General features: G+C 39.9%; 1 protein-coding gene across 3 annotated transcripts in view; it reads left to right on the top strand.

Moving 5' to 3' along the window:
- The window catches only part of MAN2A1 (mannosidase alpha class 2A member 1), a 59,353-nt gene that overhangs the window by 18,137 nt on the left and 14,409 nt on the right, over positions 1 to 26,807 (top strand). For all 3 annotated transcript variants that reach the window (XM_088653215.1, XM_035099662.3, XM_088653214.1), the window contains 9 exons: positions 153 to 324; positions 4,698 to 4,825; positions 6,952 to 7,125; positions 10,037 to 10,223; positions 12,026 to 12,203; positions 12,863 to 13,065; positions 14,490 to 14,675; positions 14,907 to 15,021; positions 16,782 to 16,849. In XM_088653215.1, coding sequence (XP_088509341.1) covers positions 153 to 324; positions 4,698 to 4,825; positions 6,952 to 7,125; positions 10,037 to 10,223; positions 12,026 to 12,203; positions 12,863 to 13,065; positions 14,490 to 14,675; positions 14,907 to 15,021; positions 16,782 to 16,849 — 1,411 coding nt within the window. The remainder of the gene's footprint in view (positions 1 to 152; positions 325 to 4,697; positions 4,826 to 6,951; positions 7,126 to 10,036; positions 10,224 to 12,025; positions 12,204 to 12,862; positions 13,066 to 14,489; positions 14,676 to 14,906; positions 15,022 to 16,781; positions 16,850 to 26,807) is intronic.

The raw sequence follows: 26,807 nt of genomic DNA, 5'->3' as shown, positions 1-26,807 counted from the left end.
TTTCTCTCTCTGTGTGTATGTTTGTCACTGCCAGTCTGCAAACTGCTTCCAGTGTAACCTTAAGTGAGGTAAATGACTCTTGACTATTGTTTCTGGTAAATCCTGTATTCTATTTAATTTAGTCAGCGTGTGATCTTTTTATGTTTTAACAGGCTGGCTGAAGACATTTGATGACTACTTTAGAGATCAGACGCAGCATATTCTCAATAACATGGTTCTAAAGCTGCAAGAAGACAAAGGGAGGAAATTTATGTGGTCTGAAATCTCTTATTTTTCCAAGTGGTGGGATGGAATAGATAGTCAGAAGAAAGATGCTGTGAAAAGGTCTGTATATTTTATTTTCTTTATTGTATGTATATGTATATGCCTCCCATTTTGTCAGAGCCCCTAAAGGCAGTTTAGTATTAAACTACATCAATATTAACTATAGCTGTTTTCGTTATTCACAGGTTCATAAATTGTAGTGTTCTAATGTGTTGCTCTATCTGGGATTCCCCCCCCCCCGATACACAATTTAGTGGAATTCCTTAACAGTTAAATCACCAAGCGCTCTAAGATGAACACTTCGGAGCAGAAATCTTAAGTGGTGGCACAACTAATTCTTCAGTGAAATCAGTGTCTTGGGTTACCACTTAAAGAAAAGGGGGAAAAAACCCCAGACCTGCAATAAGGTGGTTATTTGGCTAGCTTTTAAGGTACAGAAATGCCAGTATTCAGCTACTCTAGAAAGTTGTTGAATTAGGCATTTTTCTCCCAACGGTTTTACCGTTTCTTTGCTATTCTCCTTCATGTAGTTGTCACTCATTTGTGTAGCTTCAGCTGAATTTTCTGTTTCTGAAACGGGAAGCATTAACAATGCTGTAGAGAATGTGGCAAGTTGTTGACCGGAGCCTTCCCAATAAGTATTCAAGTGCTTGCCACGGACCAAAGGGCAGGGCAGCGTAGCTTTATTAGCACGGCATACAAGTCAAGTGGGGACAGTTCTTGAGGCTTGATTGACGAGTGTGACTAAATCACAGGACTGGAAAGTGAAAATAGAATGACAAGTGAAAATGAAATTACTGCATCAGATCTGGTGCTCTTAACTCCACAGAGAGATGCAAATTAACATTGTGTTGCTGACACAAAGCATATGGATCAACATTCATTTTTCTTGAAACCCTTTGAAAGAGATTTTGCTTGCAGTATTCATTGGCATGGTATTGTCCGAAATAGTGTTGTCATGATGCATAATTTTTCAATAGTGAGCTTTTATGGCTTAGTATATTTTGCATGCAAAACACGCATATTGGTATTCTGAGTGTTCATCGCAACCTGCTTGGTAACACCTCTAGGTTGATATCCAGAAGCAATGTAGTTCAAGTCAGTAAGAGCCTTTCCAATTAGTGCTTTAAAAAGTTGATGCTGCAACAATGTGTGTGGTGTATTATTATTTTTAATGCTTGGTAGTATTCTTCTGTACGAACTGCCTATCTAGTCCAGCGTTCTGTTTCAGATAGTTACCCGTCACAAGCAGGGTGATGGTGGTGATCATTATGCTTTGTTGTTTGGCCCCAACACTTGGTGGTAATATGATGCTGAATTTCTGATACAGCAACAGGCAGGGAGATTCATTTAGCTATCCTGGCAAATTGTGGTGTGCCTTTTTCATGCCACAAACTTGACTCCTCTTCTCTGTGTTTGCCATTTTGTGCCAAGGAATCATAGAATTGAAGAGTTGGAAGGGACCATGAGAATTATCTAGTCCAACCCCTTTGCAACGCAGGGATCGTTTCCCCAACGTGGGGCTAGAACCCATGGCCCCGAGATTAAGAGTCTCATGCTCTACCAACTGAGCTAGGAGCACAGTACCTTCCACCAAAATCCAGCATAAACAGTAAAGAACGGAAACGCTCGCAGGGACAAGATAAGATGTTTGATCTGTGCTGAGGAAGAGAAGCCTTAGATTAGAAGAAGGACCGGGTGCTGTATACGGCAATGTAAATTCTATTACTGGGGTATCTCTGGATCTCCTTAATGTCTGGGACACTCAGCCTGCCTGCTCCAAAAGTTTTGTGCAGCAATGAAAGAACCTCTTGGGCTACTGAGGGATCCTCACATTCTGTTAAAAATCCTGATAGTCTCAATTAATAATAATAATAATAGTACTAATCAACAAATTATTTATTGATTGTAAGAAAGTCCTCTTTGATACTGCTGTTAATTTATAATGACTTTGTAATTGGCAATTAGACACTTTTGACTTGCATTAAGACACAGATACTAGATCAAAGTGAATTTTCATGTGTGGATTTCACGCTTTAGAACTAACAGTGTAAATATATATACTTTCATTTTTCACGGCCATACAAATTGGAATGTTCAACATTTGTTTCATATTTGTCTGCGTATACGTTATTAGGGCAAAAGTTGATAAAATCTGCAGTGTGTTCCCCTTCAAGCCCATTTTGGGATACACCTTTCCATTGGCTTTTCGTCTATGAATTCTGCTGTCCACACTATACGAGCTACTTTTAGTGGTCATCCTCTTTGAGGAACAAGTACAGTCGTACCTCGGTTTAAGCACACTTCAGTTTGTGTACTTTCAGTTTAATTACTCTGCGGACCTGGAAGTGTTTACTTCCAGGTTCCGTCGTGCACGCATGCACAGAGGCGATCTGCACGCTTCGCGCATGTGCAGAAGCGCTCTATCGGTGCTTCGCGCATGCGTGCTATCGCCGCTCGGATTAAGTACTTTTTGGGTTGTGAATGGCACCCCGGAACCAATTAAGTACTTAACCTGAGGTACCACTATTTTTTTGCGTTTTGGTTTGTGTGGCTCTTTGGGTTTTTTGACTGTGACTTGTTCTTCATTTTATGGGACTGACTTGTGACTGTGGCTTGTGACTTCGTTTCTGTGTCTTGTTTTTGTGACTGTGTGGAACCCAGTTCAGCTACTGGTTGATTGTGTGACTGCAGAAATGGATAAAAGCCCCCCATCCAAACTGACTATCATCAGTGCACATAAGGGGGAAAAGTGTTAATTTTTTTCATCTACAACACCGTCTTATTTATTTTATAGTACAGTACATTGATTATTGCCTTCATTTTATGGATCAATGGTCTCGTTAGACAGTAAAATTCGTGTTAAATTGCTGTTTTAGGGGGTGTTTTTATCGTCTGGAATGGATTAGTCCACTTTCCATTACTTTCAATGGGAAAGTTTGCTTCAGGTTAAGTACGGACTTCCGGAACCAATTAAGTACTTAACCCGAGGTACCACTATATTGAAGGGAATGATGAGGAAGCTTGAGCAAAGAGTTAGCAGGAGCCATCTTATGAATTAAAAACCAGAGCTGGCAGCTGCTTACAGGTTTGAGGGAGAAGGAAGTGGAAAAGGGGCCAACGGAAATTAATTCCTTCTCAATCCTCTTGTTTTTCTTAATTTAGTCCAAGGGATATGGCTTTTAAAACCTGGACATGGGCAGAGGGATGGTTATTCCAGGTGAATTGCCTGTGTCATATAAATAGCTGCTTTATAGAGATAGATTACCTGTCAACCTTTTGTAAACAAACGAGGGAAACTATTGCTAACTCAGGTTAGTACAGCAACTTGAGAATGAAACATCTTTTTATATGGGGTGGGGGGGAGGACAGACAACCCACCGTGTTTAAAATATAGGCACAGTCTGTCAACAGTTGCACTTTATTGAACCCACTGATTTCAGTTACACTGTCTTAATCCCACTGAACATGCCAGCTGCACAACGGAAATACGTTAGGAGTCAAACAGTGCTTAAGTTTGATTTAAGATACTGGCTGTGGCCGTTCTTATTTCGAGAGGGTGCTGTTCAGAGTGGTCAAAGCTGAAGCTTTTAGAGCATTTCGGTTTCTATAGAATTGAGCGTGCAGCTCTTCCAAAGTTTGAGTATAGCAGGTTTTAGACAAGGGGTGAAGAATCTGTTTCACAGGCCAGTCACCCCCAAACCACAGCCCACCTGCCCATCGGCTGATGTCACTGGGCGGTGTCAGTCGATGGGCTAAGGGGAAGGGATTGGACCAGTCACCTTGAAAATAATTTTGTTAGAGAGAAGATTTACCATACCAAGAAAGATGGTTAATTGTGTCTAAGATTCCTAATAGAATCTGCTTCTTAACATTTTACAGAGGGCTAAGAATGGTCTTGTTGCATGGTGTCAGTATTGTTGTTGTTTGTATATAATTTTTATTCAATTTTCTGTTTTACAGTTTAAAATACTCATTTTTACATCCTTAAGATATAAATGACTTCCCTTCTTCTCTTTCCCATGGTTCAGTTTACATATAATAAACCCCTGCATATTTTACAAAAAACTATACCATTCAGTATTCCATTACTTTATCCATCAAAACTTGTTTACACTGTTGAGTTTATCTTAAGGCTGCCAGCGTTTTCAGCTGCACACAATTATTTCCCATATATTCAATAAACGTTCTCCAATCTTCTCTAAACGTATGTTGTTCTTGTTCTCTTATTCTATATGTTAAGTCTGCAAGCTACGCATATTCTGTCAACTTAAGTTACCATTCTTCTTTCACCACAACTTCTATGGCATGGTGAAAGTATTGTTAATATTTAAGTATCATTGCTGCCAGCATTGTATGTTGCTACTCCGGATAATATATTGATTGGAAATAGTTACGTGCATGAATAAAAGTTCAGTAAATATGTTTTTCAGGTTAATTGAAGATGGACAGTTTGAAATTGTAACAGGGGGATGGGTCATGCCTGACGAAGCGTCTGCTCATTATTTTGCTTTAATTGACCAGATGATAGAAGGGCATCAATGGCTAGAGAAGGCACTAGGTGGGTTCATGTAACTTTTGCCTTGTGATTTCATTGTGACAAGGTATTTTATTTCATTAACAGTATTTTAGAAAAAAATGTTTCCCACTAATTAAATGATTGCGTTTTCAATATTGACAAACCACAGTACAGTGGTACCTTGGTTTACAAACTTAATCCGTTCAGGAAGTCTGTTCTTAAACCAAAGCGTTCTTAAACCAAGGTGTGCTTTGCGTGACGAGGTCCCAAGACATCCCCCAAAATGAATTCACACATCACACAGAATTTAAGTTTAAGGTTTTTTTTGGCATAGTTTTGGCCACAACTTTATTTAAATACAACCAATGTGAGTGGTTGCTTAGGCATTGGTTCCGTCTATCTGTCCCCCGCCTGGGACAGAACCGACATCCGCTAGCCAGCGAAGTCAGTAAGGGTAAACACCTATAGGGGAGAGATCAGGAGTTAGGTGTCAGACCCTCAGCTCCCCCAAATGCTCCCAGGGGCTCTTGCGTGGTCCTAGCCCCTTGTTAGGGCTACGGACAAAAGCATGATGAGCCCCTGGATTCCTTTAACGGGATAGCCTTGTAGCAGCAGCATTTTGAGGGGTAGGCACAGCCGATTCCTTACCCCTCCACCAACCAATTTTTAACCAATGCCTAACTGCAACCTTGTGACGATTTGCTACGCTGTAGGCAAAAACCCAATGGCACCAGCCAATCAGCCAAATGGGCAAAATTCCTACTAGGCCCCTGCCCCAAGGCAGGTGACCCCGTGACAGACATAGCAAGGTCAGACACAAAAAACCCTGAAAAGAGGGTGGGCGGGAGATCCATTGCACGCAGCGAAAGTAAAAGACCCACACTGCGTGCATGGAGTTTTAAAGGCTATGGCTGTCAATCAGCAACTCGCAACATCAGTATTGCCCTGCAACAGGAAGGCCCAATCACAACAGTGGCCATCCAAACTAACCCGCCCAGCAACAGGGGTTGTCTTGTCAACAAGTGCTCTCCATGATGGAGAACCCGCTTTCCCATAGCGGCGGGGGATTCTATTTACAAATGGAACACACACAACAGGAAGCGAAACTTGTTCTGCTTCCAAGGCAAAGTTCACAAACCAAAACACCTACTTCCGTGTTTGCAGTGTTCTTAATCCAAGTTGTTCATAAACTAAGCAGTTCATAAACCGAGGTACCACTGTACATGAGTTGCAGGAAAGTTATAAATGACAGTTGTTAGTTATGTAATAGTGTACATTTGATATTGAGTTTTATATGGTGAAGCTCACTTTACCCAGAGATACAGAGGAAGCAGATGTCATTGTGAAAACACTTAAGAGAACTCAGTTAAGTCTAAAACCGTTAATGCGGCAGATTTCTTACCACCTACAGATCAGAATAAATAATTCAGTTACTTTCTGCTATTGATTATTTTTATCCATAGACTGCAGTGGTTTGCCATAGTAATCATTTTAAAATGCTTTCCTGGTCACAATCTATTGTAGTGTAACCCTAATCATGGCTAGCTTCAAAGTGCCCTGCTTAGAAGGGAAAAAAACCCCATGATTGAGCACTAATGGTTAAAATTGGTGCAGACATAATGCTGCACGGTAGTTTTTTTTAAAAAAGGAGGGTGACTTACATGTGGGAGGATGAGCATACTAGTCTCTTAATAATTATTAAGAGATTGCAGTCTTGACATTCCCAATGTGTAATTTGAAACTTAAGCAATAAAACATTGCGTAGAAAGAATCCTTAAAATAAATGCCACTTGAAAAACAACAACTTCAATTAGTAAAGTATAATTGGAGTCCTCTAGACAAGTGGAAGTCATTTTTAGCCATACTGTTTTGTTTTCATTCTTGCATAATTGGTTAGGGGTGCAAGCCTGATGTTTTTGAGACGAGAAAAATATATATATTTATTTTCTGTGAATCCACAGGTGTATAAACAAACACTAGCCGGATTACAAAAGCTCTTCCCTGATAAGTAAATTAAATTTCTGGGTCATCCCCCCTCCTTTAATGTAGTTAAGTGGTAAGGATTTGAGTTTCTGTAGGATGAGATCTTAACTATGCAAGACTAGGTGCACTTTCATTTTTATTCCACTATGGCGTGCATTTTCAACGTGTATTCTTTTTTTTATTAGGAGTGAAACCAAAATCTGGTTGGGCAATTGATCCCTTTGGACATTCACCAACCATGGCTTATCTTTTGAAACGCACTGGATTTTCCAATATGCTTATACAGAGAGTTCATTATTCAGTTAAAAAGCATCTTGCGACCCAGAAGACACTAGAATTTTTTTGGAGACAGAATTGGGGTATGTATTCCTTTTTTGCATGACCTTATGCCAAGAACTGTCATAACGACAAATACTTTGAGACTGAAAGGTCTTGCTTTGACCTGGAACATTTAATAGATAATACAGTTTTCTATGTTGCTATCTTCAGAACTAATTTGTAACTTCAAAATGATTTATAGAACTACATGCAATACACTATTCATCCGATGCACTAGACTTTCGTCTAACGAAAGCTCATACTAGAATAAATTTCAGTTTGTAAGGTGCTGCAGGAATCTTGCTCAGTTTTGCTGAAACACAAAAACACAGATACTCAGAAATGAAAAGATAATGGGCTGGTTTGCACATAATGCTAAACCATGGTTAAGCGCTATGTGATGGAGCCTATGTAAAGCATTGGCTCACATTCTTTTCTCTTGCAGTCAGGAGGAGACCTTCTGCCATGTTTGCTTTCAGTTTCAAATAACCTTGACTTAGTTTTATGGATAAGTCAGGAGTTCTGACTTACAACAGTGGTTAGTTAATGTTTAGCACGGGATAGAGGGAAACGTATGAACATGCTTCTCTCAGGCATGCTGAGGCGCCACCATTTAGAATTAAACCATGGTTTAGTACAGCATTCATACTTCACACTTGCCCAGCGTTAATCTTGCACTGGAATTGCCACACAGGTCTTCATAACTCATTTTTTTTCTTGAAAACTGTGGTGGGTAGTAGGTTAAAATATACAATAATTGTAATCAGGTTGGTCAGTGTTCATTGAAGCCATGTCATGGGGAAGGGATCAGCAGTGGAAAATAGGATTATTTTTGGCATTTCTTTATATTCCTTTTAGCTATTTCCAGATTGCAGGTCACAAGGATGTTAAGGAGTGTTAAATGAGTGTTACTTTTACAGAACTCTGAAAATGCTCAGTGACCTTCAAGAAATTGAATGTGGAGCTCACCTATGTCATATCACATAAAGTACTGAAAGCAGCACCTTAAAGTTTGAAAAGCCAGGAGTGGCTATGTAATATAGCTATTTAAAGCTCATACTGGCAAACAAAGAGATGCTTTCTTTGTCCTTAGTGATTGTAGGAATAATTGGAGTTTGCTTTGGAAAACTGAAGATGGAAAGTGTTTCAAGCAATTCTTTCTATTTGAGACAGAGGCAAAGGTTATACCGTACTTAGAGAGGGAAACAAATGTTGGAAAGTGGCCTGCGCTAAAGTTGCCATATTTTAAAAAGTAAAAATCAGGGCACCCCGAAAGTTGACTTGCCTAACATCCAGGACAAAGGGCTGCTTTTCGAAAATTCCCCCGGATGTCAGTTCCACCTTTGAAAATCCTGGTAATGTCCAGGAAAATCCAGACGTATGGCAGACCTAGCCTGGAAACTATTTGGCACCAGAAAAATGTCTTATTAAACTTAATCCTCCATTGCTGTAGTTGTTTCAACTATATTTGGCATGTTCAGTTTATGTAAGGAAATGTAGTGTCCCGAATTCTTTGTACAACATACGTGCCAATTTCAAAGTTTGGCATATACAGTGCTACCTCTACTTACGAATTTAATGCGTTCTGAACGCACATTCGTAAGTCAAAAAAAATTGTAAGTCGAATCCCATAGGAATGCATTGGGAGAAAAAATTCGCAAGTAGAAGCAACCCTATCTAAAAATTTGTAAGTAGAGTTATTCGTAAGTAGAGGTACCACTGTACAACAAGAACTAATAAGCAAAGCATTTAAATGCACACAGCGTATTGTTAAGCAATACTACAAGGAATCCCAAGGCCAACGTACAATATATAATTAAGGGATTTAAAATTATTCAACAAGTGAGATTATGATTGTATCTGTGGCTCAAAAAAGTGTGGTAATGGCTCTAAACAGATTTATTTGCCAGTATTCTTGTTCAGCAGGCAAATTTTTTGACATTGCTATGAAAAAAATCCATTGAGTAAAACTGGATGGTGGAATTGATCAAAATTTAGTTTACCCTATTTTGGGGGTGGCGCTGTGGTCTAAACCATTGAGCCTCTTGGGCTTGCCGATCAGAAGGTCAGCGATTCGAATCCCCATGACAGGATGAGCTCCCGTTGCTTTGTCCCAGCTCCTGCCAACCTACCGTAGCAACTTGAAAGCATGCCAGTGCAAGTAGATAAATAGGTACCACTGTTATGGGAAGGTAAACGGCATTTCCGTGCGCTCTGGTTTCCGCCAGTGTTCGGTTGTGCCAGAAGCAGTTTAGTCATGCTGGCCACATGACCCAGAAAACTGTGGACAAACGCCAGCTCCCTTGGCCTGAAAGCGAGTTGAGCGCCGCAACCCCATAGTCTCCTTTGACTGGACTTGTCAGGGGACCTCCGTACAGGGAGCCTCCGCCTCTCCTGTTGACCAGCACTTCGCCCAGTGAGAGCAGCAGCAGCGGGTCAGGTGGGGGGAATGAGGAAGTTAGTGAGTTGGAGGCGTCAGGGCTCGGCTATGCTAGAGAGCCATTGCAACGCCATGACCAACAGGTGGAGGTGAACAGGCAGCCCCTTCCAGCACCTGAATTAGGGCGCGCGTAAGGTCGGGAGGAGGCGTTTCGGGGTGCCCAAACTCTTATGCTGGGCACGTAACAGGAAACGTCCACTCCCGGATTTTGCGAGTGACTGAGAGGTCATGTTTTCTGCTATCTCTGCACTGTAAACACTATGCACAATAAAACTCTTAAAGACAGAGCGGACCTGGGCGTCTTTACTCAAGAGTTGCCGCAACAGCACCATTACTGGACTTAACCATCCAGGGGTTCTTTACCTTTACCTTTTTTACTGGTGGAAATAAAAATTATCTGAAATGTTGTTCTTATTAGAGAAAAGGCATCTCATGTAATGGGCATGAATGAGATATGAATGAGAAAGGACAGATTATTCCTTTTATCTTTATCTTGCCTATTTTAATTCTAGATTTGGGATCCAATACGGATATTCTCTGCCACATGATGCCTTTTTATAGCTATGATGTTCCTCACACTTGTGGACCAGATCCTAAAATTTGCTGCCAATTTGATTTTAAGCGCCTTCCTGGAGGAAGAGTCAGTTGTCCCTGGAGAGTTCCTCCTGAAGCCATTCATTCTGGAAACATTCAGCACAGGTACGTGCGCAGTGCTGTCCATTAATTTCATGGCCAGTCATAGATCTTAGAACAATCTCAGCCATCTAAATTCAAGTATGTAGGGATGTGGAAATTAAATAATTTTAATATGAATGGAAGTTGGCTTTGTCAAGAGGTATGGGTGATCTTACTGACCCTGCAGGTGGCTTCGTCTCATATTTTCAGACGGCTACGATGGCCCTGAATCCTTCGGGATGAATTCTCACTTTGTGCAGGGAGCTGCACCTTGTCTTTGAACAATCATCAATTTGGAATAGGCCTTATAATACAGTTGTACCTTGGAAGTTGAACAGAACACATTCCAGAAGTCCATTTGACTTCCAAAACGTTCGAAAACCAAAAACAAATTGGAAGCCACAGAAGCCCCGTCGGACGTTCGGGTTCCAAAGAACATTTGCAAACTGCAACACTCACTCCCCGGTTTGTGGCGTTCGGGAGCCAAAACATTTGACTCGCAAGGCGTTTGGGATCCAAAGTACAACTGTATTGCTTTTGGTGTCCTTCAATCCTTATTGTTTTCTACTGAAGTGTTTTGTATCTTGTGGCATTTCTGAAGAATTTGGACATATATACAAAACTAGGAAATGATAATAAACTGAGTTGAGAATTCTTTACTGGCTAAATATTTAAAAGGACCATTAGTTCCCCACATGATCCTGGATGATTCCTAATATCATCAGAGGTCTCTTCCCTCCTATTCTGAAGGGAGACAAGTGATAACAGGAGAGAATGCCCTGTATTGACAACCGCACCCCACCGGTCTTATCTGGCACCCAATTTGATTTCTTTTCCAAGCTGGGTAAATGATCTTTTTGCTTATGCAGATCTCCCTGTGGGCAAACTAAGCTTCTTTTAACTTTACAGTTTTTACCCTATGTTTTTGACTAAGTGTGTTTTATGATTGTTGCAGCTGTCCTGGGAGTTTCTTAAACTAAAGCTCTTGGAAGCATCCCTTGAGCAGAATATCCTTTCTGTTGTATGACAGAAGCTCTCAATTTCTTGAAAGGGTGTTCTCTGTGGATTGGGATGTAGACAGTTTTTATAGTACAGACACCTAGTTCTGCTGTCATCCATCATCATTGTTTTAAAAAACGGATCCTTTAAAAAAAAAGAACTTGTTTATTTTAGTGGATGTGGGGGGAAATACGTTACTTATGGACAGTGAATTGCAAAGATTAGATGTACTAATCTTTTGTACTAGAACAAAAGGAAATTACAGGGAATTTAATTCCATGTGATTTGCATGGAATTTAAGCTATAAAACCTAAATAGGCTGAAAAACTATTAAATGTTGAAATTTCATTGATATGTGTTTTGCAGATGCATTGATTCTTTTATAATCAAGTTACTCTTAGAAGCATTGTAGTATTTGTGCTCTTCATACTGACTGAATACAAATCATCTAAGGCTACAGCCTTATATATACTTGGGAATGTTGTCACATTGAACTTGGTGGGACTTAGTTTTCAATAAGCATGCATAGGGCTGGGTTGCACCAATTTATTTATTTATTTTGAAGAGTTGTACCCCAACTTGCAATCATTATTTTAAAAAATCACTCCAGCTGCTCTTCCTCCTCACTTCTGCTGTCAGAACTGTAGGTCAGAACTATTGGAATCAAATCAACTTGGATGCCATAACTCTTTTAGAAAACTTTAATTCACCCCAGTCAGGTGAAATTTTGCAGACTTAGTAAGAATGAGTGTTGTTGCAAACAACTTACTCATGTTGGTTTATCCACTTATTCTATCTTTCCCCCTCAAATTATATTTTTTCCCAAGGGCATGGATGATTTTAGATCAGTACAGAAAGAAGTCGAAGCTTTTCCGCACCAAAGTTTTGTTGGTTCCACTGGGAGATGATTTCCGCTACACTGAGAGTTCAGAATGGGATCAGCAGTATCAAAATTATCAGAAGCTTTTTGATTACATGAATTCTCACCCAGAGTTCCATGTTAAGGTAAGGTACAGTCCTACTAAGTCAGTTGCCTTCATGGTTCATTTAAACTCCAGTTTTGCTTTTTTGTTGGTTGGTTGTGCATTCTCAGTGATAGAAAGAACTCTAGAATGAATACAGCTGCAGTAAGCCATCTTGGAACACAGAGGAATATACTTCATAGTAAACATATTCTTCTTACACATGTTTCAAGAATATGTGGGTGATATACAACTAAGTCGTATTCAGATGACTTTACATGCTTGGCATTTAAAATGGGGGGCAGGTGTTTTTTTTTGGGGGGAGTATTTGGCAGTCCCACCTGCCAATGCACTCAGCATGTTTTGACTATACACAATTTTGACGTCCGTCGTAAACCCTGGAACGTATCTCCCATGTAGCTTGCTAGCTTACTGTATGCATGAACACTGAATGTAATTCTTAGACTCTCTCTATAAATTCTCAGACTTGAAGATTCATGATTTATGTAAACAGAGAAGGTGGGGTGGGGTGGAGAAAGGATGAGGGTAGGTTCCATTCCAGAGCTAATGGAAGCAACGTGAGCTTCAGTACTGAAACAGAACAGCAGATGCCTGCCAGATAAGTCGGTCTCCAAGAACAAAATGTGCTTCGACTGAACGCAGTGCAAAAGAACTTATATACCATATTTTAATTTGCTTCAGGCTCAGTTTGGGACTTTGTCAGATTATTTTGAGGCTCTCCGTAAAGCTAGTAATTTGGATGAAAAGAACAGTAATTCAGTGTTTCCTGTTCTGAGTGGCGATTTCTTCACATATGCAGACAGAGATCACCATTACTGGAGTGGATATTTTACTTCACGCCCCTTCTACAAACGCCTAGATAGGATTCTAGAGTCATATTTAAGGTAAGTAGGGTCACTGGCCTTTTTGGGCAGGGGATCCCCCTGAGGGTTTTTTTCTTAAGGTTGAGTTAATTTGCACTACTTCAAACTTGGGGTTACTTCCAGTTGTACTGATCTTATGTCTGTTTCCCTGAACAATATAGTGTGGGACTCAGAGTGCTGAGCTGTCCTCTAGCTAAATGGCCAGATTGACTGGCATGATTGGTCTTGCAACCCTTCTTTTGAAAGGAAGTGCTAGGGTGGTTGGAAAGAAGGGCTGGTGCTTCCATTTGCCTGTGAATTTGTGTTGGGGGAGTTACACATCTCCTGTTCTTTTCCTCCCATGCTTCAGCAAATGTGGTTGATACATTTTTAGTTTGGAGTTTTCTAGCATTTCCTGTATTTTGAGTTCTTCTTGGGAAAGGAAATGTAGGTGGAGTGGGAAAATGGCACACCACACCAAAGTGGGTTATTTCAAATAGTTAAAAGTAACTCGTATGAATAAGGGACCCAGGTGGCGCTGTGGGATAAACCACTGAGCCTAGGGATTGCTGATCAGAAGGTCGGTGGTTCAAATCCCTGTGACGGGGTGAGCTCCCGTTGCTTGGTCCCAGCTCCTGCCAACCTAGCAGTTCGAAAGCACGTCAAAATGCAAGTAGATAAATAGGAACCGCTACAGCGGGAAGGTAAACGGCGTTTCCATGTGCTGCTCTGGTTTGCCAGAAGCGGCTTTGTCATGCTGGCCACATGACCTGGAAGCTGTACGCCGGCTCCCACGGCCAATAATGCGAGATGAGCGTGCAACCCCAGAGTCGGTCATGACTGGACCTAATGGTCAGGGGTCCCTTTACCTTTACCTAACTCGTATGAATACTTAGCTCTGTAGTCAATGGTGCATGCTATTGTGCAAAGATAATTTGACGTTAGAAGCTAGTTAGGTTGCTAAAACGTCTTCTTGCTTTACCCCAGAGAGCTAGCTAGGGATTTGTTAGTTTGCATGACATACTGCTGGTGAAGACGGTATTGAATGGTCAGGTGTGTGTCTTTGTACATACCATTGGGTCCAGTTTAATCTCTTTCCCTAAACGGTCTGCTCTAATGGCTTTGCATATGGCAGAAAGTAGCTTAAGAGAAAGTTGGTGAAGACTTGATCACTTGGCAACATATCAAATGTGCTTGAGGAAAACAGAACCAGAACTTGCAATAGGTGTATTTTAAGTAGTTCTAAACATAAACAAGTTTTAATACTAAGGCTTTGTTAGCCTTGTGTTTCAGACCCTTGAAAGAAAGTAGCTTCTCATTGACCTAATGCTGAAGTGAATAATAGGATATTGTAAGTCTTGTTCAGTTGTATTATGGAAAACTCTTGGGGAACCTCTATGTTGAAAGGTGGTATACAAACGGATTGTAAACATTTTTTAAAAAAAATATATCTTTTTTTGTTTCAGGGCTGCTGAAATTCTTTACTCCTTGGCTCTGGTACAGTCTAAAAAAACCGAGAAAATGAAAGTATTCCCTTCAGTGGACCACTACAAATTACTAACAGAGGCTAGAAGAAACTTGGGACTTTTTCAACATCATGATGCTATCACAGGAACATCTAAAGACTGGGTTGTTGTGGATTATGGCACTAGGTAAGTGTCATGCATTTCATATTGCTTCCAGTGTGGTTCTTGGCTTGAGGGGAGATCTGATTATTTGGGCTCTTATTTTGGACAAACTTCTCTTGATTTTATATTTAAGTAAACATATTAATAGATTTGTGTTAGTCAACACTTAGTAATTGCTGCTTTTTTTGTAGCCCTTTAACATAAGGAATGCTTGAATCCAACCTCCCACAGCTGCAGTATTTATTTTGTTCACAGGCTATTCCATTCGTTAATAAACCTGAAGAAAATTATCACTGATTCTGCTCACGTTCTTATTCTAAAGGATCAAGAAACGTATCATTACAACCCATCAACCCCATTTCTTACAATGGTGAGTTTATGGTAATAATCCTTATGATCATGAAGAAATTCTTTCCAGGAGGCCACAATTGTCTTGGTGAATAGACCAGTCTTGTTTTAGGTTCTTAGCATGAGATGGTTGGCTGCATTATGCACCTGACCTGGCACCTAATGCAGCCTGGACAATATTTTTTTTTTAATCATACCATAAAGAAAAAGTTTGGGGGAAGGAATGTGCTAAATTTTGCTGGTGAACTTATTAGCCATTTACTTCATGTGTTGTTCAACGGTGTCCTCTTGGTGAAAGGAATGTCATTGGCACGAGGGGAAGAGAGATAATTTTCAGTGATCCTTTCAACCCCCCTGAGCAGATTTAGGGGAGTTGCAGGGGGAGGGGAAATTGCTGAAAATGACATCCCTCCCCCATCCTGTGTCATTGACAAATTCATTCTTTGAGTGAACGGTCACTGTTAGATGCCTAAATCGTTTACAAGGTATAATACAATTCTACTGGGTGACCAAGTTAAATTGTTTAAGCCAGGCATCCCCAAACTTTGGGCCCTCCAGATGTTTTGGACTACAATTCCCATCTTCCCCGACCACTCGTCCTGTTAGCTAGGGATCATGGGAGTTGTAGGCCAAAACATCTGGAGGGCCGCAGTTTAGGGATGCCTGGTTTAAGCCCTTTATAAACAAAAGTAGTACAGTGAATGTTACACCTAAACTAACTGTGCTTGCAATAAGGTAGGTACTGTGACTGGTTATAACAATTGCCAGTTGACTTCTCAAATAGTTAAATAGTGAACAAAAATGAAAAACGTTTTTCTCCAGTAATGTCATTCCATTGGTTATTTCTTATTTGAGTTTAAAATAGCTTGACTGTATGAAACAGTAGCATGAAAGCATGACAAATTGCATCTTGTATAATTTGCATGATTAAAGAGTTCTAAATTCCCAGACTGGGGAGCTGAGTTGCCCAGAGCAGTCATTTACTTCTACTTGAACTATTTGTGCACTGATACCTACTTCAGGTCCCTTCCTCCAGGTGTCTTTGTTGTCTGAGGTTGAGGCAGATAGTGATGGGGAGAGGCTCTCTCAGTGGTGTGTGGCTTGCTACCTTTTAATTCTTGCTGAGATTAATTCAGTGCTTCCTTTTATCTACTTTATCTTGTGGTGGTGGCACAAACATTTTTTTGTCACCTTTAGAATTTGAGGGCAGTGGAACATCATCGTAATAAAAAAATGAAAGTATAAAGTACAATGCATAAAATTAATTTACAATGGATTTAAAACATCTGGGTCAGCAAACACGATTTTACATGGCACCAGTAGATTTGCAATATTGGGGAGGATGTTCGAAAGGCCCAGGACATTGCCACTGAAGTAGCCTTCCCTCTTGACTGATAACTTCTGAAATAAGGAGGTCCCTGAAGATCTCAAAGCATAGGAGAATTAGTATGGAAAGAGGCACCCATTCATATATTTGGATCCCAAGCCATTTTATTGGTGGATTTGATTGTATCACTAAATTTTATGAGCCACCCTCAGAACATTTAAAATTAAAGAGGGATCTCAGTATACTTTCTTAAAAATAAAGTGAATAGGATTCCAATGACCCCATGCATTCTGTGGCATGGTAGGCTCAACTCTGTTCAGCAGCACAGTCCTATCCACTGAGTTCAGTGGACAAGTGGGTACAGGATTGCAGCCTTGGTGAATTTTCAAATAGACTTTTCTTCTTATGCGCTGTGTTGTATCTGCAAGTAACCTCAACATTTTTCCCCTTGGAAGGATGATGCGCAGTCTTCGCAAGACTCTTTGCCACACAAGACTGTCATAGAACTGAGTAAACAGCCAAGGTAAGTAAATTCTTTCTTAATAGAAATTCTTAATGAATACGCAGACTGTCAAAAGTTCTACTATTGTTTTGATTTTTTAGAAATTAATCTGTTTCAGGGAGACTTGCTAAAATTACAAAATCAAGGTGGTAAAGTTGCAGTAAATTTATTTTTAGTTAATGTTTTATCCTTTTTGTAAATAGAGATTAGGTTTTCTTATTTACAGTGTATACATTTTATGAAATAAAAATAAAGCAATTATAACCCATAAAAATAGGATAGTTCATGATTTATGAAGAAATTAGAGTATGAAGCAAGTGCTGCTTGGGTGGGAGGAAGAAAAGTTATAGATAACCCCCAAAGCAGTGTCATTTCATTTATGTTTGCATTTTTTGATATGCCAAGTCTAAAGCCAGTGGTTTTTTTTTATTAAAAAACCTCACATTTGAGGATTTAACAATAACGCGACATTGAGAAAACAAAGTACCATCTATATCTCATCTCAAAGCTTATGCTTTGCTTGAAAAACTGCTCTAATAACCAGACACTTAAATACATATTTATTTTTAGGATTACTTACGTAGCCCTCACCATAACGTCTCATGGCGAATTACAGCAATATAGTCATACAATTTAATATCAGACAAAGTCATTAAAATAATGAACCAACACAGTTGAAATTAAAAAAAGACCAAAGTAAAGAGGTGTGTCTTCAGCATCTGCTGAAATCTCTACAATGAAGGTGATAGATAACACCTCTAGCTAAGAAAGGTAACCATGACAATGCATTTTTAATCTGTTGTGAAAAAGTCACAGAAGCACTGAGCAGTAGGGTTAAGCAAAACATAATTTATTCTCTCTCTTTATTATAAAAAAAACCTGACACTGCTTATGGTTGAAAATGTCTTAGTATTGCAAGATAATGTATTGATATACTTAAGTATTTCTCAATCTTGAGCAACAATATTGGTAGCAAATAATCTAGGTGAAAGAATTGATTACTGTAGTGTTTCAGAATTTGCAGTTTGATGCTTTTTGGGGGGTTGAACCGTAGCTCATTTCAAGAAGAAACACTAGGAATACCTCTTTATTAACATTATAGGTATCTTATCTAGTTCAGAAATGTGGTGTTTTAAATTAGTATGTTGTGTGCAAGTTTGTACAGAAGTGAATAACTCTGAAACTTTGTAATTGCCTAGTTGCCCGTGGTAAAAGTTACAGCAGATATCTCCGTTGCTGTCATAAGGGCCACCAGTACTGGGATCACAGCCATAGGGGTAGCCCTCTTAGTACTGCCCTGCGTTCAGCAAAGCAGGGCTATTAAACCTGTGGCCCCTTTCTCAGCTTCTAATAATATTGCCAATAGTTTGCAAACAATGCCATGGAGACTCTGAATTTCTCTTTTCTAGACTATGGAAGTTCTTCACATGCTTTGTCTTGCCATGAGACAGGCACTTTTGACAGCCTCTTTAGGGATGGCAACCGTAACCAATAATACTTGAGTGGGGGAGAGGAGGCGATGAGTGGTCTAGCCCCAAGTACTGCTGAAGTATTTATTGCTCAGCAAAGATTGTACAGCTTTGTTATCTTCTGCTTATGAACTTCTGAAGTAATTTTTGATAGGTCTCAGAGGGTTGCATGATGCACTCCAGATGTTTGAAGTACAACCCCCATTGGTCTTAACTAGGATGGCTAGAGCTAAAGGGAGTTGTATCCAAACCATCAGGAGGGCACCAGGTTGAGGCTGATGTAGAGTATTTCAGAGGGTTATGGGTTGTCACCATAGAATGTCTGGTTAGTTTGCAAAGGTAACAGCTTAGGAGTTTTCTGTCTTACAGAATTGTTTCTATAAACATCAAACATCTTCTTGGATATAATGTTGGTGAGGAGGCAATGGGTGGTATTATAAATGCATGTAAACCTAATTTTGGAACAGACAATGTGATGATATCTTTCTTTGCATATCTGTGCTAGATAAAAACCCATAGTCTGATTATCTGGTGTAGGTACTAGGTGATTATCCAGTGGATGCAGCAAGGCTTTCTTTCCCTGCAGCCATGGGTCTTTCAACTCAACCTTCAGAGCTCTCATGTGCCAGCCAGGACAGGGTAGACATGGCAGAATCTGTCAGAGGATGAGAGCCTCAGTTGGGGGTGGGGAAGTTTCCAGTAGTGATGGAGAAGAGGGTCGTGTGGGACTGCTGCTGAATTCTTCTGTAAGGGAGCAGGAGTCTGTTCCTATTCAGTCTCCTGAGCACAAAGTTTCCAGGGTAGCCAAAGAGGCAGGTAGCCATTCGGCCAAGCCAGCTGAATTGGACTCTGTACCCATCACAAAAGACATACCACCATCTAAACAGACCCAGAAGCTCCTCTTGTAGGAGTGCTCCCTTGCAAGGTTTTCGCTGGGGATGAGAACCACATAACCGACTGGTCCTGTGATGGTGCCTGACTAGCCATGGTCTTAGAACTCTCATGGGATTTGCTGAGCTGAGAGTCCTCTGAGACTTTTGTCTGAGGGTGGGAGCCAGGGCAAGACCAGATTTTGGGGCTGCAGGGGAAAGAAGTCCCATTAGGTGAGTGGATATTAATTCCACAAGTGGGAAACACCTTTGAATGCCATCTATTGATTCTTTTACCACAATTGTAATATTTGCAGAAATAATTGATACATTTGAAGAAAAGCGCTTGGGCCATTTTAAAAAGATGTTGGAAAATATTATATTAGGCTTTGAGATTCTGTAAACGTTTGTAAACGTTTGGCTTAAAATTTGGTACATGTTTCTGACTTCTTAAGAAGGGTAAAATTTACTGCAGAGTACTATATAAATAGTTTAAAAAGTTATATTAAGCTAACCTTTACCCAGAGGACATCCATTGAAATTAATGACCATGACTAACTTAGGTCCATTAATTTCAGTGGATGTACACTGGATTGTATTCAACTAACTTTTACTCAATGTGCTGAAAGTACTTCCAGTATCATTTTTCACCATTTCTTACAATGGTCTTTTAAGCTTGCACAACTTTATTACTTCCATATTAAAAACTTGAGCTTGAAATCAAGAACCTTCATCTCATAGTTTATGCTCTTGGCCAGTATACTACAATAAATAAATGCAGCAAAGGTACAAAAGTCTAGGAATTGTGATAACTCGTCAGGAGAGAGCAGGCAGAGGTCTGTACTATCTTCACTTTTAATCGGATTTCTTCCAGTGCCTCTCTTTACTTTACCCCTGCCAGACTTGTGTGTAGTCAGATACTGTTTGTAGGCTATTTGTTGTGATTTTTCAGGAACTATTTTTACGGTTGAATTCAGCTGATAAATAAATCTTTTTCAGGCTCATGCTTGTTTATTTAGCTGATATTTACACATGGCAGTTGTGGTGGACGACATACAGCTTGTGACATACTCCGTTTCTTACAGTTATGTATAGATCTTGCCATTTTGGGGGGGGGGGGGTTCTGCCTCTTTAGGTTGCAATAGAGTCCTAACATAACTCTGAAAATCAACCAGACTTTAATGTATTGCCATTTGCTGCCATTAGTAGTTTTTTTTTTAATAGGTTATCACCCAAGCTGTGATATGATATCTAACCTACGTACTTTGTGTAGTCACATTGAAATCGGTACCCTTAAGTGCATTGATTTCATTGGGTTTGCTCGGAGTCCTCACCTCCTTGTGTTTTATGGCATTAGGTCAGCAGCAAGACAACATACTAGTTTAGCAGAACCACCAGTACTATGAAAAATACTATGCTTTATTTTATACTGCCAAATAGGGAAAATAGGTGAAAGAATAGACAGCGGCATACGTTCACCAACCATGAGTGTGTGTGCAGTATTAGAAACTGAGATATGAAAGCTAGGAGCTAGATGGCACCTTAAATCTACCGTAGGTTATGGGTGCAACAACAGAATGTCTAGGCGTGCTTTTTTTGTAACAAGAATACAAAGCTGAAAATGAATGAATTGCAGCTAAAATATTACGATCATATTTCACATGGTATAGTCCTTCCCCTGCCCACCCCTCGAGGGTCTCTTCTCCAGTCTTCAGAGAGTAGCTGGAAGTGGGGAGGCAGAAAAAGGCACTCTGCAGTTTTAATCTGAAATTTTAGGCGCAGTATCGCGCCCAGAACTCAAAAACTGCTCACCCTAATGAAGTTCCCTGTTGCAAAATGCGCCTAGAACAATAGGAGTTTTGAACACTGTGTGTGTGTGTGTGTACCTGAGAGAAGTGAGTGATGATGTCAATTCAGGAACATGTTGAGAGTGTGGGGGTTAGCACTCAAGTTCTGTAATTTTGTGGCTACGTAGAGGAAAACAAAAATCCAGTGACTTCAGAATTCAGGGATCTGATCAGAACAGAGTTGCTCTAAGATTGTTAGAGGAGAGGGGAGAATGTTTGAGAGACATGAGAGCAACAAAGGAAAAGGTGAATTTAACAGGATTGGGTCTAGAGCGCTGGTGCCACGGACTCATAATTGCTTGTTCGGGTTCTGTCTCAGAGACTCAGTTGGTAGTTGAGAGATGAAATTGAGCTGAAAGTATTTATTGCTTGTAAGTGCAGTGGTACACCAAATCTTATTTAGAGTAGCCATGACCAGTAAATACAAACAGATGTAAAAAATAAATAAAGGTAAAACTATTGAAGTGTACCTATGCTGTGCAATATTGTCACCTTTAAATGGATGCTTTCATTTAAATACTTATTGTGATTGCTTCATATAATGGAGTGGCATTTTTAGTGCTGCTTCATTTTCGCTTGTAAAATCCACCAGAGATATCTGCTCATGTAGCATTGTGGTATAGATTTTCTGTAGAGCTTAAAAAAATTGGCAGATTTGCATGCACTTTTGTCATCAATTGATACAGCATCATGGATCTGGAAGTATTTGTGGAACTGGCAAAGATGCAGGATGGCTTTTGGAGTAAGTTATGAAGTAGATGAGAATTTAGAGTTTTGAGTGCAAAGTGCTTCTGCTTTTACTGGGATAAAGGATTAAATTGAGAAAGTTTTTAAAAAATATATAAAAGTATATACTGCTACGTCATAAAACATGAAGATGGTATGCACAGGAATATAACGTGATTGATGATGAGATATGAGATATTTAAATCGTTTGTTTTGGCAATTTACCCCACAGTTTATTAAAATAATCCCAAAGTAGGGCACAATGTATGAAAACAACTGCAAAATACCAAGAATAAATAACATAAACCAGGCATAGGCAAACTTGGCCCTCCAGACGTTTTGAAACTACAATTCCCATCATCCCTGACCACTGGTCCTGTTATCTAGGGATGATGGGAGTTGTAGTCCCAAAACGTCTGGTGGGCCGAGTTTGCCTATGCCTGACATAAACCCATAATCACATATAACATACCAGTGAATCCAGCAGGGATTCTGGTGGGCCGAGTTTGCCTATGCCTGACAAGCTGCCTATCCCCACAACCAGTTCTGCCCCAAGCCTGAGTAGATAAAAATGGTTTTTAACTGGCACCAAAAAACCCATCAGGGTTGACACCTGTCAGATCTGTGAGGAGAGAACATTCCCCCAAAAGTGCTGAGAACATACACTCACACTCTTGGTTCATAATGCAAATTTAGCACCTTTAGGAGGGCATACCCACCTGATTGTCATGTTCAGGAAATCTTATATGGGAGCAGACAATCCATCAAATATTTAGATCCTAAGCCATTTGGGACTTAAGTTCATATATTATATGAATATAAGTAGTATATGAATATTGGTTATAATATTGGTGTCAATGCTCAAAAGCCCAATCTCATCACCTGAATTGTGTATATCATATTTGCAGTGTGATTGGGCAAAATCGTGTTAGACCTCAACTCAGTTCCATGAAAGAGTGTTGTCATGGCGGTTCTTTTTTTGGCCATTGGTCTCTTGTTTTGCGTACATGTTAATTTCAGGAAATACATCTAGTTGAACAGATTTTGTAATGCTGCTTCATTTTCCCTTGTGCAGTTTGCTTGAGAAACCTGCTCAAGTTTGGACTTAATTATTATTTCTTTCTCTGTAAGCATCGTGTTCGAGTTTAAATACATCAGTTCTTATTCAGGTGTTTTTTCCTCCCTACTTTTGGCAGAAATATTAAAAACATTTATATTGATGGCTTTTGATTTATATGCTGAGGCTTTGAGAGATGAGATTTTGGGTGTGAGGTTGCATATTACCTTACATTAATATTCATGATCACCTACCAGTAGAGCATCTTCGCTTTCTCAAAAGCAGGCATTTGCCTTTTTATCAAACTTGCACTTTATTTCTATATCTTGAGGCCACTGAAACAACAACAACAACAACAAAAAAAAAAAAAAATTACTACTACTTTTATAAACATCATCACAACCACTATTTGGCTGTTGCATAATCAAAACACTGGAAGATATAGTACTATTATCATTGAAGGAGTTTCATTAAATTTTCCTGCTTCAGAGCAGATTTGATGAAATTTAATCCTAGTTGCAATTTCATATGTTTATGTATGAATTCTGCTTGAAAGTATCTCTGGCACTACAGAGGTAAGTGTTTTTCTTGAGAAAGGTTAAGAGCGTCTGTCTCTGGAAAATGTTCTTCAGGAATCTTTTTTTATAACATCTGTTCTGTTACTATTGTGTGTGGGCAACCAGATCTTTATGACCTCATAATTTGCTATTTTCTTGTACTGCTAATGCCCCTCAGACTTCATAAGGGGCCCTTTTTTGGTTTGTGAAAACTCCAGTGGAGCCCACCACCAGTTTTAGTGCATGAGCCCAAAGCTCAGGTACCTTCCAGAATAGTTATTTTCATGGAAGAGTGGAATGTGGCAGTTAAGAGTCAGACAAAACTTAGTGGTGTGAGGAGAAATTGGCATTTTGGAGAGCACTTTAATGATGGAATAGGCCGGGCCTCACTACTGAATCTGGGGTAAAATGTTCTGACTGGAAATTTTTTTCTTCAGGGTCTTTCTGGCTGATGGAAACAGGAGAGCAATTTTAAATTTTTGAAGGAAGAAATCAGTTCCAGCAATAGACCCTGAGGCAGTGCCACAAAGAAGTGCTCTGAATGGTGAGAGCAGCACAGCTGCCTATTGCCTCTGAAACAGAGGTAGATGTTCAGTTTCTCCGAGTTCTTGTCTTAAGTCCAGTTTTAATGGGACCCTTTTAGATGGTACTAAAAGCCTCCTTCAGTAAACCTGCCTCCATGCTTGTTTTTTTTTTTTGTGGGTGGGTTACATCTAGCATTTGTCTTTCCACATGGGTGGATGTTGTGCTGTGCCACATAGTATGAGTGAAGTAGAGTCTTTTGTGAGTGTGGTGTCTTGATTTTTATTGTAGATATCTATCTTGTTGCAGGTGACATGACATTTTAAGTGATGGAGCTGATGCAAAGCTTTAAAATAGTATCACAGAGCTGTATTAGTCATAAATGTAAAACACACACAATTGTGTACCTGAAATTGACAGGACGTGCCCTGTTGTTTGCATGTTTTCATTTCCCAAATTGCGGGCTTAATTCTTGACTAAAATCACAATATAAGTTTCTTCTTATTGGACTCCTAATTTCCTCTTTCGCCTTTCCTTCTGTTTGTTCTCCTGTTACATTTTAATACATGGTTGAGTTGGGTTGACCTCAACCATAGCTGCCAAGTTCCGGCCTGAGAAATAAGGGACTGGACTGGAAGTAGCAGACCGGAAGTAGCGCTGCTGCCATTTTGGAACTGGGCAAAGCAGCATCAAAAGTCGCTTCTGAGCATGCTCCGCCCAGTTCCAAAATGGCCACCGTGCCAGAATAAACCGGGGAAAAACAAAAAAATCCATTTTTTCGGCTGGGGACAGCTGGAAAAATGGGGGTTTCCCGGGGAATACGGGAGACTTGGCAGCTATGCCACAACTTTTGGGGGTTCTAGGTAAATTTATCTTTAAATTATTCTCTGACCTTCCCCCATCAGAGAGTGGCTTTGGATAATATCTCCGCATTGCAACTTCCTGTTCATATGCATCTTTGTTTTTAATCTGACATAGGACTTCCACATCTGCACTGCTTGGAGATTCAAGGACAGTTTCAAGCAGCAGTTATTTTTAAATTACTGTTTGGATGAGGTGGAACAACTTGTCACTTGGTTTTCCTTTTGTATCACTATCTCTTAAAGACACTGTGCTGAAGGATATAGATAGATAGATGGAAAGAAAGGAAAGAAAGAAAGAAAGAAAGAAAGAAAGAAAGAAAGAAAGAAAGAAAGAAAGAAAGAAAGAAAGAAAGAAAGAAAGAAGTTCTTATATCGTCTGAATTGCTGCTGTTAAAATTCTTCTCGGTAGTGGCGCCTTCCCTGTGGACACCCTTCAGATGCCAAGGAAATAAACAACTATCTGACTTTTAGAAGACATCTGAAGGCAGCCCTGTATAGGAAGGTTTTTAAGGATTGATGTTTTTATTATGTTTTAGATACGTTGTAAGCTGCCTAAAAACCCAGCCAGAAGGGTGGAGTAAAAATAAAATTATTATGATGATGATTATTATTCACAGAAGTTAAAATTCAGAGATATTAGAGGCAACTTTGAGGTAGGGATATGTTCTCCCATTCCTTGGAAAGCACCATGTACATAGATGACACCACATAATAATAATCAAGCATCTACATAGTCTCTGCAAGCCTAGGCTGGCTAGGTCTATGAAGGACATTTGAGTTTATACTCCATAAAAATAATATGCAAAAAAAAATCCAATTCATTTCCTGTAATTTTTTTCCATAGAAAATTTTATGTCATAATTTTTATTATTTGTGTCTTAGATTGAACTGCTGAAGTGTCTCATTTGTTGCAGCTCATGTAAAGTTAGAGACAACTGTAGTTCTACATTTGAATGAATAGGATATGTTCTCTTGTACAGAGAACAGAATGAATATTGAGAAGGTCAATGCTTAAGGCATGCTGGTATTTCCTGGTAGTGAGATGTAAAACTGGGTGGTGCATATACAACCACGTCGTTGTGATAAGTTTCACTAGTACAGGCACCTCCCCACTTACGTGGGGGTTACATTGCAGGCCCGTGTGCGCCTAAGTGAAATTGTGTAAAGTGGGGAGCACCCTTTAAATGCCATCTCTGCCACTCTATCCTCAACCGATACAAAAAAAAATGCTTTATCCAAAAATATCCACACCTAGAATTGGAGCTGTGGAGCTGGCAGGAGGGGTGTGTGGAAAAGTGGTGGCAGCGTCGGCTGCCCTACCCCACACATCAGCTGTTAGGCGGGGAGGCTGAGCAGCATAAACAAAGCCCAGCCTCTTCAGGGCTTCCTCCACCTTCACTGATACCCTCTTTGGGTTCTGGGGTTGGTCTCTTCGTGAGCCACAAGGACTCCTTCTGGGTTTGAATCGAATTATTTATTTCCCGTCACTGCATGAGTTGATCGCGTGCCAGTGGGTGACGCTTGCATGTCTCTTAGATGCCCGTGAACACGGGGAGTAACTCAAACAAGGGGTATCTGAATGTTTAGCAATATAAATACTCTTCTTTGCTGCTGTTCTCAGGTTAATTTTGGATGAATTTTATTGGGAAAGGGTGATTCAGTTGCTTTTAACTTTTTGGATTCTTTAAATATCAACTTTTTAAATAGAGGTCATGTCAGTATATTCACATTGACCAATGCAGCCTACAAATGCGCTCCTGCAAGAAATCACCTAGGAAGTTAAGTAACTGAGACAAAGTAGTGTGATAGAAAGTGTAAGAACAGAAATGGATAAAATGTATACCAGTGCTTTCATTATATTCCTACAGTTTTTCCCCTCTTTAATTTATGTGAATGCATATTTTAAGATATAGCTGCATCATTTCATTCTATACTAATTGCTTGTGGTTTGGGCTAAGAAATTGCAACTGTCCGGATGTTCTTTGATTCAGCTACAATTCTTGACTTCGTTTGTTGGGTGATTTTCAGTATTTTGCAGATAGGTCTCAAAAGCATCTTTCTGAAGGAGG

Source organism: Zootoca vivipara, chromosome 10 (assembly GCF_965207765.1).
Source record: "Zootoca vivipara chromosome 10, rZooViv2.hap1.1, whole genome shotgun sequence".
Classification (NCBI taxonomy): domain Eukaryota; kingdom Metazoa; phylum Chordata; class Lepidosauria; order Squamata; family Lacertidae; genus Zootoca; species Zootoca vivipara.
The sequence above is the reverse complement of the archived record's forward strand: the minus strand, read 5'-3'. Positions and strand labels throughout refer to the sequence as shown.